The sequence below is a fragment of the Lampetra fluviatilis genome, chromosome 9 (genome assembly GCF_964198595.1).
Source record: "Lampetra fluviatilis chromosome 9, kcLamFluv1.1, whole genome shotgun sequence".
Taxonomy (NCBI): domain Eukaryota; kingdom Metazoa; phylum Chordata; class Hyperoartia; order Petromyzontiformes; family Petromyzontidae; genus Lampetra; species Lampetra fluviatilis.
Window position 1 is genome coordinate 1,279,495 of NC_136283.1, and position 15,858 is coordinate 1,295,352.

The 15,858-nt window shown below is 52.8% G+C and overlaps 1 protein-coding gene across 1 annotated transcript; it reads right to left on the bottom strand.

Moving 5' to 3' along the window:
- Positions 1–9,216: 9,216 nt before the first annotated feature.
- On the bottom strand, positions 9,217–14,789 carry LOC144934095 (eukaryotic translation initiation factor 4E-like). Its single transcript, XM_078859483.1, has 7 exons — positions 14,754–14,789; positions 13,041–13,183; positions 12,727–12,822; positions 11,375–11,438; positions 10,953–11,066; positions 9,822–9,961; positions 9,217–9,429 (listed from the first exon to the last, which is right to left on the bottom strand). The coding sequence occupies exons 1-7, from the start codon at positions 14,778–14,780 to the stop codon at positions 9,315–9,317; spliced, it is 699 nt and encodes a 232-aa protein (XP_078715609.1). The 5' UTR covers positions 14,781–14,789; the 3' UTR covers positions 9,217–9,314.
- Positions 14,790–15,858: the final 1,069 nt, after the last annotated feature.

Below are 15,858 nucleotides of genomic sequence, written 5' to 3' on the forward strand. Positions count from 1 at the left end.
GTCACCCATTCATTTCCAGCAGTGATTCTTGTTTTTATTGCGCTCTGAGACCGCGGGTTAATGATTCCGCAATATAAACACAGACTGTGATCGCGGTGGCCGTGGCGGTGTCGTGCCGAGTGACACAACAAACAAGGAGGGCGGCCTCCACGTGGCACGCGCCCGGCACGTGACACCCGTCCGAGAGAGGCCAGCTGATCGATGTCACCAGAACGTCGCCCTCGCTGATGTCATCCCAGCGCCGATTGATGCGCCGCATTGAGACGTGGGTTCATACGCACGACGATGATTATATGTGTAACAAAAACATCATTGTTTTGCTCCTGGGTAGTAAGTGTTATTTTCTAATTGCTTATGCTTTAAAGGTACAGAAAATGGCTGTTATTCCCCACAAACTTTGCTTTTGTGACCAGGACAGTGATATTTGAAATTTTCAATGAGAAAACGCGGTGTGCATTTGTGTCATTCATTCACAATAAAGTCCTGGTCACAAAAGCAAAGTTCGTGGGGAATAATAATAGCCATTTTCTGTACTTTTGACGCATAAGCAATTAGAAAATAACACTTTACTACCCAGGAACAAAAATCGTGTTCCATAGTAAGATGACAATTATTACGATTGTTTACCCAAGAAAGCATCGCTGGTTCCCGTGAATCGGCGATGCGCTCTTATTCAAGGAGGGCCCTGCTGAGGTTCAAGGAGGGGGCAGGGGGCGACGCGGGGCGTGTCGGAAGTGAGTATTGCAATATATACAGTGCTGTACTGTATTATAATTGAGTAAGCTTGCGGGTAATTGATCAAATTTGGCAGCTGATGGTGATGATGAGGGTGGTGATGCCGATTATGATCTCATCCAGAGCGACGTCACTGTCGGATGTCACCCTGGGAGTGTCGCTGTGACGAGATGTTAACTACTTCGCTTGGTATACAGGAGGTCATGGGTTCGATCCCGACCCTGACGCTTGTTGTCTTTGGAGTTTGCGTGTTTCTGTCTCATCATCTTCACGGTGGCTAGGAGATGTTAACTACATCGCCTGGTATGCAGGAGGGCATGGGTTCGATCCCGACCCTGACGCCTGCTGCTGTATATTTGTAGTTTGCGTGTCTCTTTCTCTCCCCGTTGTCGCGTGGATTTTTCTCCGGGCCCTCCAGTTATTCCCCCCACATTTAGAAACGTGCGTTTCGAATATTTGGCTGCCATAAATGTCCACGTGATAAGCCACTTTGTTGAGCTATCAATTGTGGCCAGGTCGTTTCCGAAGAAGAGCTGTGCAGCTCAGTGGGTTTTATCTGGTCAAATATAAAAAAAATAGTTGAATAGACGAAACTTACAAATGCCACCCAGCGCCTGTGGGTGCGCACTGGGAGCTGCTGAGCGTCGCGTTATAACGAAATGTGTCGGTGCAAGAGATCTGACCGCAAGTCTCGGCGTAGCGGTGGCCGTGTCAATGAAGTCACTGTGAGTGATGTCACCCAGTGACTCATGTTTTACGCACCGAGATTTGTGGCGACGTCTGTACATTATGATAATGATGTCTGACTAGGGTCACCTTGATGTCAGCAAGTGAATTGTTGCCCATAAAGATCCGTGTTGAAAATTGCGCAAAGATAATGAGAATGATTATGAGAGTGGTGGTGGTGATGATAATGATGGTAGTGCTGTTGCTACTGCTGGCTATGATGGTAATGCTTATGATGTCACCCTATCAGATGAACGTTACATTGATGATGACAATGGTGATGTTGCTGGTGATGTAATGATTGTGGTGATGCTGCTGGTAATTCCGCTGCTGCTGGTCATGATCGTGGTGATGTTGCTGGTGATGCTGCTGCTGGTGGTGATGGTTCTGGTGGTGAAGATGTTAGCAATGCTTCTGCTGTCGACGATGGTGGCGGGTACGGTCACGTTTCAACTTCAGATTTCACGGACGGGCACCCTGAGATCATTGACGCTAGTGGAGACGCTGCTGTTGCTGCGAGCACTGGTGGTGATGACCGTGCTGGCTGGTGCTAGCAATGATCATGGATGATGTCTCTCCTCTCAAATGTCACCCCCCGCCCCACCCCACTCAGCCACGTGCCGTCACGCACGCGAATTCTCACCAGAATTATCCCGGTCTCTTGGGACCGCGCATTCTAATCTCGGAATCCCCTAATGTGGAGTCCCCTAAAAGGGGGTCTACTAAAGCACGGTCCTCTAAAGTGGGGGTCACCTGACGTGGGGTCCCTGAAACGAGGTCCCCTAAAAAGGAATTCAAAAGCGGGGTTCTCTAAAGTGGGATGCCCTAACGCGAGCTCATTGGTTATCCTATAGTGGGGTCCCTAAATGATGTTTCCTAAATTAGGGTCCGCTATCGCGGGGTTCCCCTTAATGGGGTCCTCCTGTGTGCGAGCGAGGTGTGAGGATCAACTCGGTACCCTCTTCCAAACGTGGGCATTGCTGAAGTGAAAGCACGTGTGTGTGTACGCGTGTGTGTGTGTGTGGCACAGTGGGGGGCACAGATGGTGCATCAGCCAGTCGTCTCAGTCAGTCGACCCGTGGCACCCGGGTCTGCCCCGTGACCTCCTGCCAGCGGGCGTTCGACACTTCACGTGGCCTCGAGGTGCACATCGCCTGGCACAAGCGTCGTGGTGACGTCACCGCCACTTAGTGGCGAATGGCGGTTGTTGTTGTGTGCGTGTGTAGCGGTTAGCGCTACGCTGCGCTATGAACCCGCCGCCCCGAGTTCGATTCCCGCTCACGACCACCACCATTGACGATTATATTATCTGAACCGGTCCTGGGCCTCCCCAAGGTCGACTCAGCCTAAAATAAGTACCAGGCGCGATGTGTAAACATCGCCACTGGGGAGACAAAGGCGGCCGGGCGTGGTGCTGGCCAATCACCCCCTCGTGTGCTGTTCCGGCCTTCATAGGTGGCCGCTAACAGTTAATGCTCCTACAGTTTGTTACAGGCTTTACAGGCGATCTGTGTTTTGTTTGTATGTGTGCGCGCGTGTGAGAGAGCGTATGTGCGTGTATGTGCGTCTCTGTACGTGTCTGAACGTGCGCGTGTGTGTCTCTGTATGTGCCACCCTAGCCAGGTGCTGCGTCTGAAGCAGGTTCTGTTTGCGAGCACCTATCAAGCCCGGCACAGCCCACGAGGGGTCGGCCGGTATTGCCACATTGCGCGATCTCTGTGTTTGTTATTGGAAAGCTCTGCACGTGTGTACGTGTCTGCGTGTGCCGATGCGAGTGTGGAATGTGCGCGTTTGTGTTTGTGCGCTTGTGTGCTTGTTTTGGGAGCGATGGCGCAGTGGTTAGTGAGCTGCGCTCCGAACCCGGCGACACGAGTTCGGTTTCAGCTCACGGCCAACCAGCCCTGGGTCTCCCCTGGTTCGACCCAGCCTCAAGTGGGTCGCTGGTGCCGTGTGGAAACAACATCATTTGGGAGACAAATACGGCCGTGGGTGATTCTGGCCACACCACCCCATCGTGTGCCGTGCTGGTCTTCATAGGTGTTCGCTAAAAGCACTTGCCGAAACAACCTTTGTAGGTTGCACGGGTGGTCTTTGTCTTTGTGTGTGTCTGTGCACCGTATGTTTGTGTGCGCGCCTGTTCGTGTCTTTCCGCCTGTGCGTGTGTGTACACGTGTATCAGTGTCGTGCCCGCGTGTGTTTGTCCCGTTTGGTTTATGTGTGCCGATGTGTCTGTGTGCGTGCTGCGTAGCGCGTGTGTGCGCGCGCGCGTGAGCGTGTGGAATGCGCGTGTGCACGTGTTGAGAGGCGTCAGATTTCTCCCTCCCCTCCCCCACCCCGGGATGACCGGGCAGCTGCGCTCCACGTCCTCCAAGAATCCAGACGACCACCCCGTGGTGCGCCTTTAATTAGCGATAAGGCGCCCGTGCGCCTTTAATTGGCGAGACGGGGCCCGTGCGCCTTTAATTAGCGAGACGGGGTCCGTGCGCCTTTAATTGGCGAGATATTGAGACTGCCCCGAAGCGCGGCGCCCCCCCCCCACCTACGGCCCCCCCCCTACGCCCCCCCCCACGCTCCCCCCTACGCCGCCCACCCCCCGACGCAACCCCCCCCCTACGCTACCCCCCCCCTACGCCATACCCCCCTCCATCGCGACAGCATACAGAGTCCTCCTTGTACTCTGCACTGCGACAATCGAGAGACAAAGACGGTCGGGCGTGTCCCTATCCACACCGCGTAGCGACCCTAATAGATGCGTTGCATGGCCACCGCCACCCCTCCGGACCAACGCAGCTCCACCCATCCACTCCCCAAGCGCTCACTGCGTTTACAATGAATCAAATCAAATAGAGTTGCGCCCAGCCTCTGTTTTATGACACGGGTGGTCTCGTTTTGCCAGTTTCCCGACTATTGTACACGCGGGATCGGCGGTGGTGCCGTGAGCACAACAGCAGCGACAACCCCCCCCACCCCATCAATATGAATGTAATTTACCCAGTAAACACCACACAAAGTGTGGTCGTACATGTTATGTATATCGTTTATTGTTAAATTTGACTTGCATCCCACTGGGATTTTTTGCACACAGCGTTGAAATGCGGTGTTTTTTTCTGGAAGACTTCGCTGTTTTTTCCAGGATTTTTCTGTTGCGTGTAGTGACATTAAGACGTTTCTGGTTCATGTTTTGTTGCGGTTGCACCCGAGTCAAGAGCCGCATGGCTCACAGGGTTATACCTAATACATGAAACTGAAACCGCGAAGTTTGTCGTGGTGTGTGCTGGACCGTACAGCTCTCCGATGATGTATTTTCGGGTTGTCCCGCTGTGTGTCGTTTTGCCACGATGACGAGACACGTTTCACTCGACGCCCCGTGAGATGTTTCAGTAACTGCAGCAGCGTGCAGCAGGCCACTGAGTCTCCCTCGATTACAGCGCGTTGCCGGCCGCTGCTAATTGCTGGTGAAACAGAGCGGCTGGCCTACATCAAACACTGCACGTGCAGCGAAACGTCGGACGTCACGCCAAACAACAGTCGGCTGAACCAGCAAACACTTTTCAGGAGAGCCTCTCTGAGTCTCAGCACTCTCATCACAAGGGTGCTGATGATGGATATTTGCCCAATTTTGTTTTATTCTCAAGTGATCTGTTTCAATCTTGATTTGAAGCTTTCGTGACTGCAGGAATCCATGCTCTTTGGTTCTTTCGGTGAAATCACGTGGGTAGAAAAATAAAATAAAAATCGCGACGTTTCGATCGCAACACAAGCGGTCGTCCTCAGGCGGAAAAGATCTGTTTCGTTTCGAAACCGGGGCACCCGGAGGAAGCTATGCGGGCACAGATGGGTTCACGATCCCGCTTGCTGAAACTCCATCTCCTGGTCACAGGGCCCTCCACAGGGGGGTGGGGCCCGGGGCGGTCGCCCCGATTCGCCGTACCCGAGGGACGGCTCTGCCTGGGTCACCTCTCGTGGCGACCGAGAGTGAATTTGAGGACACCTGTGAAAAAGAGCTTCATAGCCCATCGGATTCCTCCTGTAGTCTAAATACAGATTCTGATTAAATACAGTGCTGGCCTTCAATCGGTTGGCTCCTAAATATCTCACCACCGATATATCTGCTTAAGTTTTATAGTCAACTGCGATTCTGGTCTCAACTCATTATTCCAAAGACCGGAGACTTTGTTCAACGGGAAATATTTTTGCAGCCAAGCTCCGCGATTGTGGAATGGCCTTCCTTCCTCGGGCCATGACGGGACATCTGTGAAAAAGAGTTGCAGAGCTCATCAGATTCCTGCCGTCCAATACAGATTCCGATTCATGAGAGAATCTTGAGTGTTAACACGTTTTAAATCGCGTCTTAAAACTCGCGTGTTGCAGGCTTTCTACATAACTGAAGCTTTGCATGAAGCACTTTGAGACGCGGTGCGAATTTCGCTGTGAAACAAACCCGAGTTTATTATATTTATTATTGCACTGAACTCCCACCCCCCTCCTGAGGTAGGTTGCCTCATGCCGGTACTCGGCAGCCTCGTGGCACGCAGGCGCCGCCTTGTGGCAACAATGACCGCCACACCGGTCCCATGCGCAATTTATTTGTTGAACTTCTTTCGCACCGTCCATAGCCCACCGTCCTCATCGGGAGTTGCCGGTGGACAACAAACTACACACCACATTTTTTCGAAAGAAATGAGTTTTCAGCCGAGATCAATTAAAAAGTTCAGATCTTTTTCGTTTCTCAATGCCAGTGGTGCGGCTAACGGACACGGACAGGTTTGTGGCGGTCCGTTAGTCAGGGTAGCGGTGTGCTGGATCCGTCTCACGACCTCCTGGAAGCGAACCGACACTTCAGGCTTGTGCCTAGCCTGGCCTAACCTGGCACAAGCGCCAGTGACATCAACGCAACTTAATGGCGAATGGCCGCGGCGGTGGTTGTTGTTGCGTGTATTCAGCTCGAGTGCGCAATGCGGCTAGAGACGGGCCCGACCGTCTGTCTTCATACGCGTCAAAGGGTTGATTTTGGATGGCAGGCGAGTAGGGATTAGGCACATCATTCGGGGTCATCGGGTGAAGTTTCTCATTACAAGTCGCTCAATAATCCATGACGAGCGGAATTTCCAAAATAAAAATTGCCTGCTACTGCTGTATTGCCAGTTGTGCACAAGCACAATAAACAAAGTCCAAATCGTCAATAAGTGGTCTAATTGAAAAAATTCACACGAAACGTTTTGGTCAATGGCTCTTCTTCACAGCCGTTCTTCACGTGCTATGAAATATGGCCAATGCCGAAATGTTACCTCTTAGTATTTCCTTCAAGGCCGCAGTCATTGACAAATGTGTTGTTTTTTTTACTTACAATAAGTGTGTGCCAGGTTAACACACGAGCATAACAAGACTCGCAAGTCACGCCCAAATGGCTCAATCTTCGTGACAGAGATGCATTTTGTGCATCGTTAATGCATTTTGAATTCGTCGTTGAGCCAGCGAGTAAGTGCTGAGCACTTGAGATCGCCGTGTTCTCCAGCAGAAAAAAAAAAAACTTCTGTTACGGTGCCAACCTTCCGCTGGAGGGATAGCACATTTTATCTAGGACGTGCAGTGTCCATCGACAATGTATCCCCATGAGCCATGGCAGGTTGCAGAGACAGCAGGCTTTGGAGTGACACCCATGTCACCAACCAAGGGAAAGTCCTAAAGTCAGACGGTTGTGGTAATGCGACTGAGAGAAGCCCTTCACGGATGTGTTCACCATTTACCAAGGGGAAGCCTTAACGCTGGACGGTAATGGTGCTTTACGAGACTAAGCGCAGTCCTTGAAGGGCGTGTTGACCGCTTAACACAGAGGGAAGGCATCACGCTTGATGGTGGTGGTGGCGACGAGGCTGTAAGAGCAGTTCTTGGCGGGCAGAAATTGACCGTGCCAATTTAGGGATGTGGCCAAGGGGAGCGATGTAAGGTGTCTTGCAAAATGCAGGACACAAAAAAAAGGGGGAAAACACGAGCTTAGAGACAACATCCACACCCACAGAAGCAACAAAACTTCAATATAGTTTTCTGTTTAATTCGTCTCCGGTAAAATATAAGCGCGTCTCTAGTTTTGCATTCACTCGCTCGCATGATGCAGTCAATGCGACTGTGAGACGTCAACCAGGCCCAGCGCTGCCGCCGTCCCAACCGCTATGGCACCACTCTCGCACCGATACCCAACCCTTGGTCAGGGGTCACAACAATAAGAGGCTGCAGACTCCCCCCCCCAACACTAGCCCCGGCAGAGGCGTCTCCCTGCTAGGGATACGAGACACCTGTCCAGTTAAAGGCCACCACTGCTCACCCGAAAGGGGAAGACAGGCTGAGAAGGGAGAGGTGATGCTCTTTTTTTTCTGGAATATAAATATGACCCTTCCCAAGCCCGGTTCCCCCCCCCCCACCCCATCCTAACACTCCGCACCGTTGCTGCGGTTAAGAGAGTCTCGGTAAGGTGCATTTGATCGGGCTACGGCGAGATCCGTTACGAGGAGATTTTGAACACTCCTGACCGTGCGTCGACGCTGGCGAGGCATCCTTCACCCCCCACCGTAAATTTGTGCACGGCACATACACGTGGCAGCGGCGGTGGCCCTGCCCCAGACGTGGCCGGCCTGGGCCAGGCTGGCGGTGGGGCTCAGTGTGGGGCGCCAAAAGGGTGGGTGGTGGGTCGCGGCCACATCAGTCACGCGACGGATCGCCGGCACCACCACCACCAGCCTGGCCAACTGGGAAATCTGACCACAGCAAACGCAACAGGCAGCAGCCACTCCCAACCAGCCACATAAAACCAAAGCACTCGAATCAACAGGACACGCTAACCACACCATTTCGTTTTTGGCCACAGCAATCGCACCGACCACACCGGCCGACACTCAACCACACTGATTACATCACACACCAGCCCTCGTTCCCGACCGCTGGGTGGACAGGCCCCATGTGTGCGTGGACAAACCTCTCGGCCGGCATATCACGGCGCACTGCAGAGGTCTCGCCACCTCAGTTTTTTTTGTCTGTTTTTGTTTTTTCATGCGAATAATGCAAGGTTGGGTGGGTGACGTTTCCACGCGTGGCACCCATCGGCACGTGTGCCACCGGTCCTGATGCGCCACCTCAGCTCGGTCTAAATTCGCGCCGGTGCCTCCCGGCGACACTAAAAACCAAACCCGGAGAGAACCGCGACCCCTTGGGGCCCACGCAGCAGCAGCAACAACCATTCCGACAAAATCACGTCGGACTCGCTTCGCACCTGCTGCCAATTCAAAACCACTATCTGCGATTGTTAAAGAAAATCGAATTAAATAAAAATTAACGTAAAATTATCAGAAGCCGTGGGGGTGTGGGGTGGTGGGGGTTGGGGGGGCAGCGCCACACGTGTCACGACCCCCGCAAGGTCACGCGACTAACCTGCCCCCCTCTTCCCCCGCCGCCTCCGATGCTGCTTGCACCGTCACGCCACACGGCAGACTCCTCCACGCAGGGAAAAACAACAAAACCCTCGTCCAAATAATGCTAAAACGCTTCGGGGGACATCCAGCCGTCTCCCCCGAATACCCCATCGCCAGGCAGAGTGACTTCTTCCCTCTAGCCACCCATGGCAGCCCACCCATCCCCGTCCCCAACTCCGCTCGTTCCCCGTCTCCCTAAGCGCAGGGTACTCGTGAGCCCCAGCCCTGACATCCCACAGATCCTCTCCCACCCCACCCCCCCGTGTCCCCCCCACCGCAGCCACCTCGCCCCCCAACGTGACTGGATCCGTGGCCGAGTCCGTTCCGGCGCTCCGCCCCAGGGCCCCCCGCCGTGGGGTGTGCGGCAGGCTCCATGTGGCTCCATGGGGCTCACACGGTGAACATGCTCTTCGTGGTGGAGCCGCTCTTGGTGGCCGTGTCTGAGTGGGACTCGTAACCCAGGTGCACCTTGCCAGGCAGCGCCAGCCGCTCCTTGTAGACCTTCCTGTAGGGGGGAGGGGCAAGGGGAGGGGGAAGAGGAACATGGGCAAGGGGGGAGAGACGGGGAGGTGAGATACTCAAGATACTCAAATGTCTCACCGTTGCGTATAGTACGTGTGTGAGGGTTGGTTGGCGAGGGCGCAGTCGTAAGCGCGTGGTGGTGTTGGTGTACTGCTAGGTGTGTGGTGGCGAGTGCATGGAAGTGAGTATGGCTGTGAGTAATTGGTGGATGAATGGTGTGCGATAGTGAGGGAATGCTGGCAAATACGGAATGGGTTGCGTCGTGTTCAATGGTTGTTACTGTGGTGAGTGAGCAGTAGCGCGTTGGTGATGGTTATGGTGAGTGTGTGGTCGTGAGTGTGCAAGTAGCAACCGTGTTGTGTTGACAGAACTCACCCGATGGTCATGATGCCCTCGCGGTCGTCACAGTCACGCGTCCACACCGCGATCTTGTCTCCTTTGCCGCGGATGTTCACCACGGCGCCGCACACGTTATCGCTGTGGTCGTCAAACGCCTCGCCGATCAGACACAGGAGCTGCGGGCACCGCCACAAACGCGACACATTTACATGGCGCCTTAACGGGGGCTGCCCACATGGTAAGGTGGCTCAGCGGAGTGGCTCCGTGCCCGAGACACGGAGCCAGCACTGCTGATGACACTGCGGTGGAATCCACATTTCGGCCGCCTGTGATTTCAAGTGTGGCTGATGTAGATGCAGAGCAACAACTACAATTTAAGTCAGATGGTCAAGCCAGACATCCGCATCAGGACCAGCGGAGTGTATTGCTGTAATGTCTCCTTCATATTTGTGGATTGGGCATTGTGTCATCATATGTTTTATGGTCCGTTCTGGATGACCACAGTTGCACATTGATGCACAAATGGAATGTAATAAAACTCTCCAGATATCTGCATCTGCCATGGTTTGTGTGGATGCGGTTTAGAGTGGACTTTGGCTTAATAATGCCCCTGTACTGTTCCCATTCTGATGTAATGTGCACTGATGCCTAATTTATTCAGGCCAATATTGGCACGTAAAATAAATATTGATTGATTGAAGCTCTGTGGAATTAATACAAATAGGATTTTAACACGTAGGCTTTCGCGACCAATATTATTCATAATCAACGTTTTTGGGTTTAGATCGCGTTGGGTGGTGGAGGGTTACGACACATTTATAAATAACGCGATCTAAACCCAAAAACGTTGATTATGGACAAATAGGATTGCCATCGGACAAACACGCCCTCAGAGCAGGGCAGGTGAGAAAAACGTGCAGCATTCTCTGGTGTAGATTTGAGGATGCTGGAAGGGAACGTCGGACATCACGCCAAATGACACCCGGCACACAAACACGCTGGAGAGCTAGAAATGAGCAATCATTATTATTGTTATTGCCAGCTTTTTGCCTGGTGACGAGCACGACGGGTGGGGTGGTCAGAATGTTGTAACGTTTGTTTGAAAATCTTTATAACTCATCGAATTAAATATTCAGATTCTGAGTGTGTGGGAGGGGGGGGCTGCACCGTCTCTAGCCAGACGCGGTCGAGGTCCGAGTGGCGCTGGCCCTTGCTAAGCGTGACGAGCCACCGGCCCCCGCGCTTGTTCTGCTCGTCCTCCCACATGGGCTCTATCCCATCCTGGAGGACGCAAACAAGACACAGCAGGTCTCTCTACAATGCATTATAACAAACACAATTCTGTGGACAACACCTGCCGTCTAATTAATACATCACCTTCTGACCCAGGAGGGAGGTCATTTCGTCACTGGGAGGGTAAAGTCTTATTGCTGCAATATAAATGGTATAACCACGGTTTAAATAATATAAATGACTGATACTCCGGGGTCCAAATCTTTTTTTGGGGTCAAAATACGATCTCAAACCGGCACCCGGGAGACCGCTGTGCACGCGTGACGCTTGGCGTAGACTAACGTGGCACCACTCACCTTGAAGAGGGAGTAATCGCAGCCTGACAGCAGGTGGCTCGCCACCTGAATGTGGTTGTACAGCCTGGGGGCGGGGGGGGCACATGGCAGCACGGGGTACAACTAATTGATTTAATTTCCAACCCTTTGCCAGGCGTGACACCAAGACTCCTTGCACTTAGAGACTTGTGACCTCCTCAGCTGCTAGATGGAACCACGCGTGTGGTTACTGGCACACCGTCGTTGCCAAGCCACACCAGACACCAAACCAAACTCAGTAAAGTTAAACATGTATCGTGCAGTGTTGTAGAACACTGTGGTTAATGAAATTGACGAGCATGTGAGAAGGTTTGCTACCGAATGTGGACGAGAGGCAACTAAAAATACCTCTCAGCTAATTTTGCGATACCAGTTGAATTGCAGAGGTATGCATTGCTCTGTGAGATTTCCAAAGGGATTCGTCATCTTATTTGCATGATACTGATAGCACGATTGGAATATAATTTTTTTTAAACCCCTAAAAAAACAATTAAATCATCAGTTCCTGTCTTTTGACCATCTCTATGACTACAGTGGAATAAAGTGTTGAGCATTTAATTTTGCTATCGAAAGATTCAAAAGTTAATATCCCATTCTTGTGTCAACTCCACTTATGGGTTATATAAAGAGTATGACTTTGTCCAAAGGTTTTTTCCTATGGCCCCACCACGGAAATATGGAATGTATGCCCCGGGTTAATGACCACTAAAAGTGGCAAATACTGCCCCAATGCTGGTTTGAGGTTTTCTGGGCCTAATTCCCGTGTTATCGACCACCCCTTTTCAATTGTCAGATTTTGTAAAAAAGATATGGTAATGACTCTGAGGTCTCAAATCACTAAAAATGGGACAAACTGCCCAGGTGCCGCATTGCATTTCAGATGTTCGATGAAGACATGAATCTGGCCCTCAAGACAATTAACTTGATCCATCAAATCAAGGTGACAGCGCAATTTACGAACACCCCAACCACCCCCCCATCATGCGCCGAGACCAAGTTGCCTCGCACTGTGGATATGTGCGGAACCATTAGCACAGTAGAGAATGCCGGTGGTCTCTCTGCTAGTCATCTCAGTCCCATGACTCCCTGCCAGCAAGCCTTCCATGTGGCCTCCTAGTGTACCCAGTCTGCCACAAGGAACGTGTTGACATCACCACGACTACGTAGCAAATGGTGTCTGTTGTTGTGTGTATGGCAGACCTGGGATCAATTGCAATTGTTATTTTTTCCAATTCATTGCAATCGCAACGTAATTGAAATTATAAATGAACCCCAAGTCTGGTGTGAGGCTCCTGGAGGAGAGATAGGTCAGGGAAGATGGGTGGAGCACTCACGCCCAGAAGTCCTCCACCGTGTCCACCTTGGAGATGAGGCGCAAGTTCGCCTGCCAACTTTTCGTTTTGTCGTTTTTGAAAAACCATAAGGCCCACCTGTGGCAATGCACACATGACACACAACCTAAAATCAGTAACTGGTACAGTTTGTGTTGCTGGTCACATCACTCTCTCGTGCTGGCCTTACTAAGCGCTTGCTTACAGCAGTTGCCCCAACAGTCTATGCAGACTACATAACACTATGCAGGCTATACACCAACACTCAATCTCCTTCACGTCATGGCGTTTCTCTTTCTCCCCGTGAGAGGCCTCACCGATTCTCAAGCGGGTGTTTCATCTCCGTTTCTGGCAAGACCACCTCCTGGCCAGTGCTGTCCTCCTGGCTCTCCTCCCCATCCGATGCCGAGGCCACTGCGATTTCAGTGACTTCCGGCGCAGCCGGGACATCCAGCCCCGGCTACAAAGACAAGGAGGGAGGGAGAGATAGTCTTCCCGAGACACACAGCATTGGTGAGAGACACCTCACACGGGGGAAACACGGTGTGACAAGCCACAATGTGACACGACAGTGCCACACGACACAACTCTAACAGCACGGTGGGTGCGATACGCGACAAATCCATGTCGCAATGGTGAGACACAGCCATCTGTCACAGCCACGGCATGACATTAGCACACGACAACCCCGAGGTGACAATCACGTGACACCATCGCACCATCTCCTGTGCCGCCAACAGATTAACGCAAACACCAACTCGTCCACCACACCTCCATCATCACCACCACCGCCCTCGCGTAACAATGCTAGACTAATGGTGCAAGTGGCCATGGCTCCCGCGGAACGGAGAACCACCGGCTTGGGTACCATACTGTCCAGTAACTCTGAGCCTAACTCGTAATAGCTCCTCGTCACTGTGTACATTACTATGTATTAAAGTTACTATTATTATTTTTACCAGGTATAGTCCACTCAGCCATATGGTTATTTTATTTAGAATAGACCTGGCCACAAATGATAGCTCAACGAAGTGGCTTATGTGGAGAAGTATAGCAGCCAAGTACAGTACTATAAAGGAATGTTTTTGTTCATGTGGAGAGAAAACCGAAGGACCCGGAGAAAACAATCCACGCGACCACGGGGAGAACACGCAAACTCCGAATACACAGCAGCAGCAGCAGGCGTCAGGGTCGGGACGAACCCACGACCTCCTGTATACCAGGCGAGGTAGTTAACATCCCCTAGCCACCGTGATGAGAGAGAGACACGCAAACTCCGAATATACAGCAGCAGCAGGCGTCAGGGTCGGGACGAACCCACGACCTCCTGCACACCAAGCGAGGTAGTTAACATCTCGTAACACGCGGCGCCCCTATTGAATGTGCGAGTCTCGCAGCTTCAAGAGATGAAGGCAGAGTTGTTTTTACTCACGGACGTACACGTACAAGTACTCGCAGAGTCCCTTTGAACGAGTGTCTGAGTATACGACTCCACGAGTAATTAATGCATCTCCGTATCCTTAAATCTCCGAGTTGTTACCCAGTTGCTTTATCCATGGATCTCAGAGTGCCTATGTCGGAGTTCCTGGATCTAAGAGTCCCTGGATCCCTGTTTCTCAACATCTGTATATCTGCCAGTCGCTGTACATACGAGTATCCGCGCCTGTGGGTTCGTGAGGACTGTATCTCTGAGGATCTATCAGACTTGGGATACCCCGAGACTCTGTATTTGTGTTCCTCTATCCCCGTATCTCTCGGAGTCCACGTGTCTCCACGTGGCTCCACAGAGTCCTCGTTACCAAGCCCGCGTACCCGACGAATCCCCGCGTCTCCCCCCGGCTCGGTGCCCCTGCATCTCACGAGCCCCGGAGCTCGTGCATCACCGAGTCCCTGCAGCTCTGAGGCTCTATTATTCGCCAGGATCCTGGGATCACCACAAGTCCCGCCCACGTGTGTCTGTGCGCGGTCCCCGCGTCTCCGAGTTCGCGAATCGCCCCCCTCCTGCCACTAGGCCGCAGCCTGGAACTCGCCTCGCGTGGCGCCTCGGAAGACGCCATCTTGATTCTCTGGCGGTCACGTGGCGCGGTGACGTCACGGCAGAACGTCACCAACGGGGACGTCACGCGCCCGGAAGCGCGCTCATTCATTCAGCACGAGGGCATCGCGTGTGGCGTGACCCCCCCCCCCCCCACGTGGCGTGACCCCCCGTGTGGGATCACCCCCCCCCCCCCATGTGGCATGACCCCCCCCCCCCACGTGTGGGATCACCCCCCCCCCACGTGGGGTGCCCCCCCCCCCCCACGTGTGGGATCACAGCTGTGACGGTCCCACCTGATGACGGAGACTTGTGTTGCCTCCGAAACGTCGTGATTTTTATTTTATTTCTATTATTACTTTTAGTAATTACATTTTTTTTACCTACGTGACTTTACCGAAAAAACCTAAGAGTATCACCCACCCCCCCACGTGTGGCGTGACCCCCCCCTCCCCCCACGTGACGCGGGGGACCCCGTGGTCGTGGGTGCAAGGTCCGGGCGACAGGTGGTGTTCAGCTCTCAAATTAATATCGCAGGCGAATTCTGGCCTCAAGTCACCACATCACCATCAGTGGCGGGACTTGCACTACTTTCCAGTGCTTAGGGTAGGAACCGCTCGACTTGATGCGGCTGCGACTGCTGCATCCACCTCTAACGCGTTCGATTCATTCTCTTGAATCTCATCATCGGCCCTGATCAATTCACTGCTGGATGAATCCGTCGCCATTTATTACGAACCTGCGATGTAATAATAATATTCCACCCAGCACCTGCCCGGACACTTGAGTGTGTCACTGGCGAGTAATGTTTTGCAGTAAATATATTCACAACGCTTGTAGCTCCCACGTACTCGTCTGAGCAGTGGCCGCACCACGTGGGGCCAGCCCCGAAACGGACGCTGACGTCAGCCGCTACAACTGCGCCCTCGTGGAAAGCACCGAGCGCTCCTGACCCAGAGTGGGAAGTCCCAGCCGGAAGGGCCGGACAGTTGTGGGGGGTCCCTGGGCTCCCCAGTCGGGGTGGACCGGCGTCTATCTTTGGAAACCCATGTGGTCTTCTTACCGACTGCCTCCATTCACCCCCCAGCCTCCCCACACAC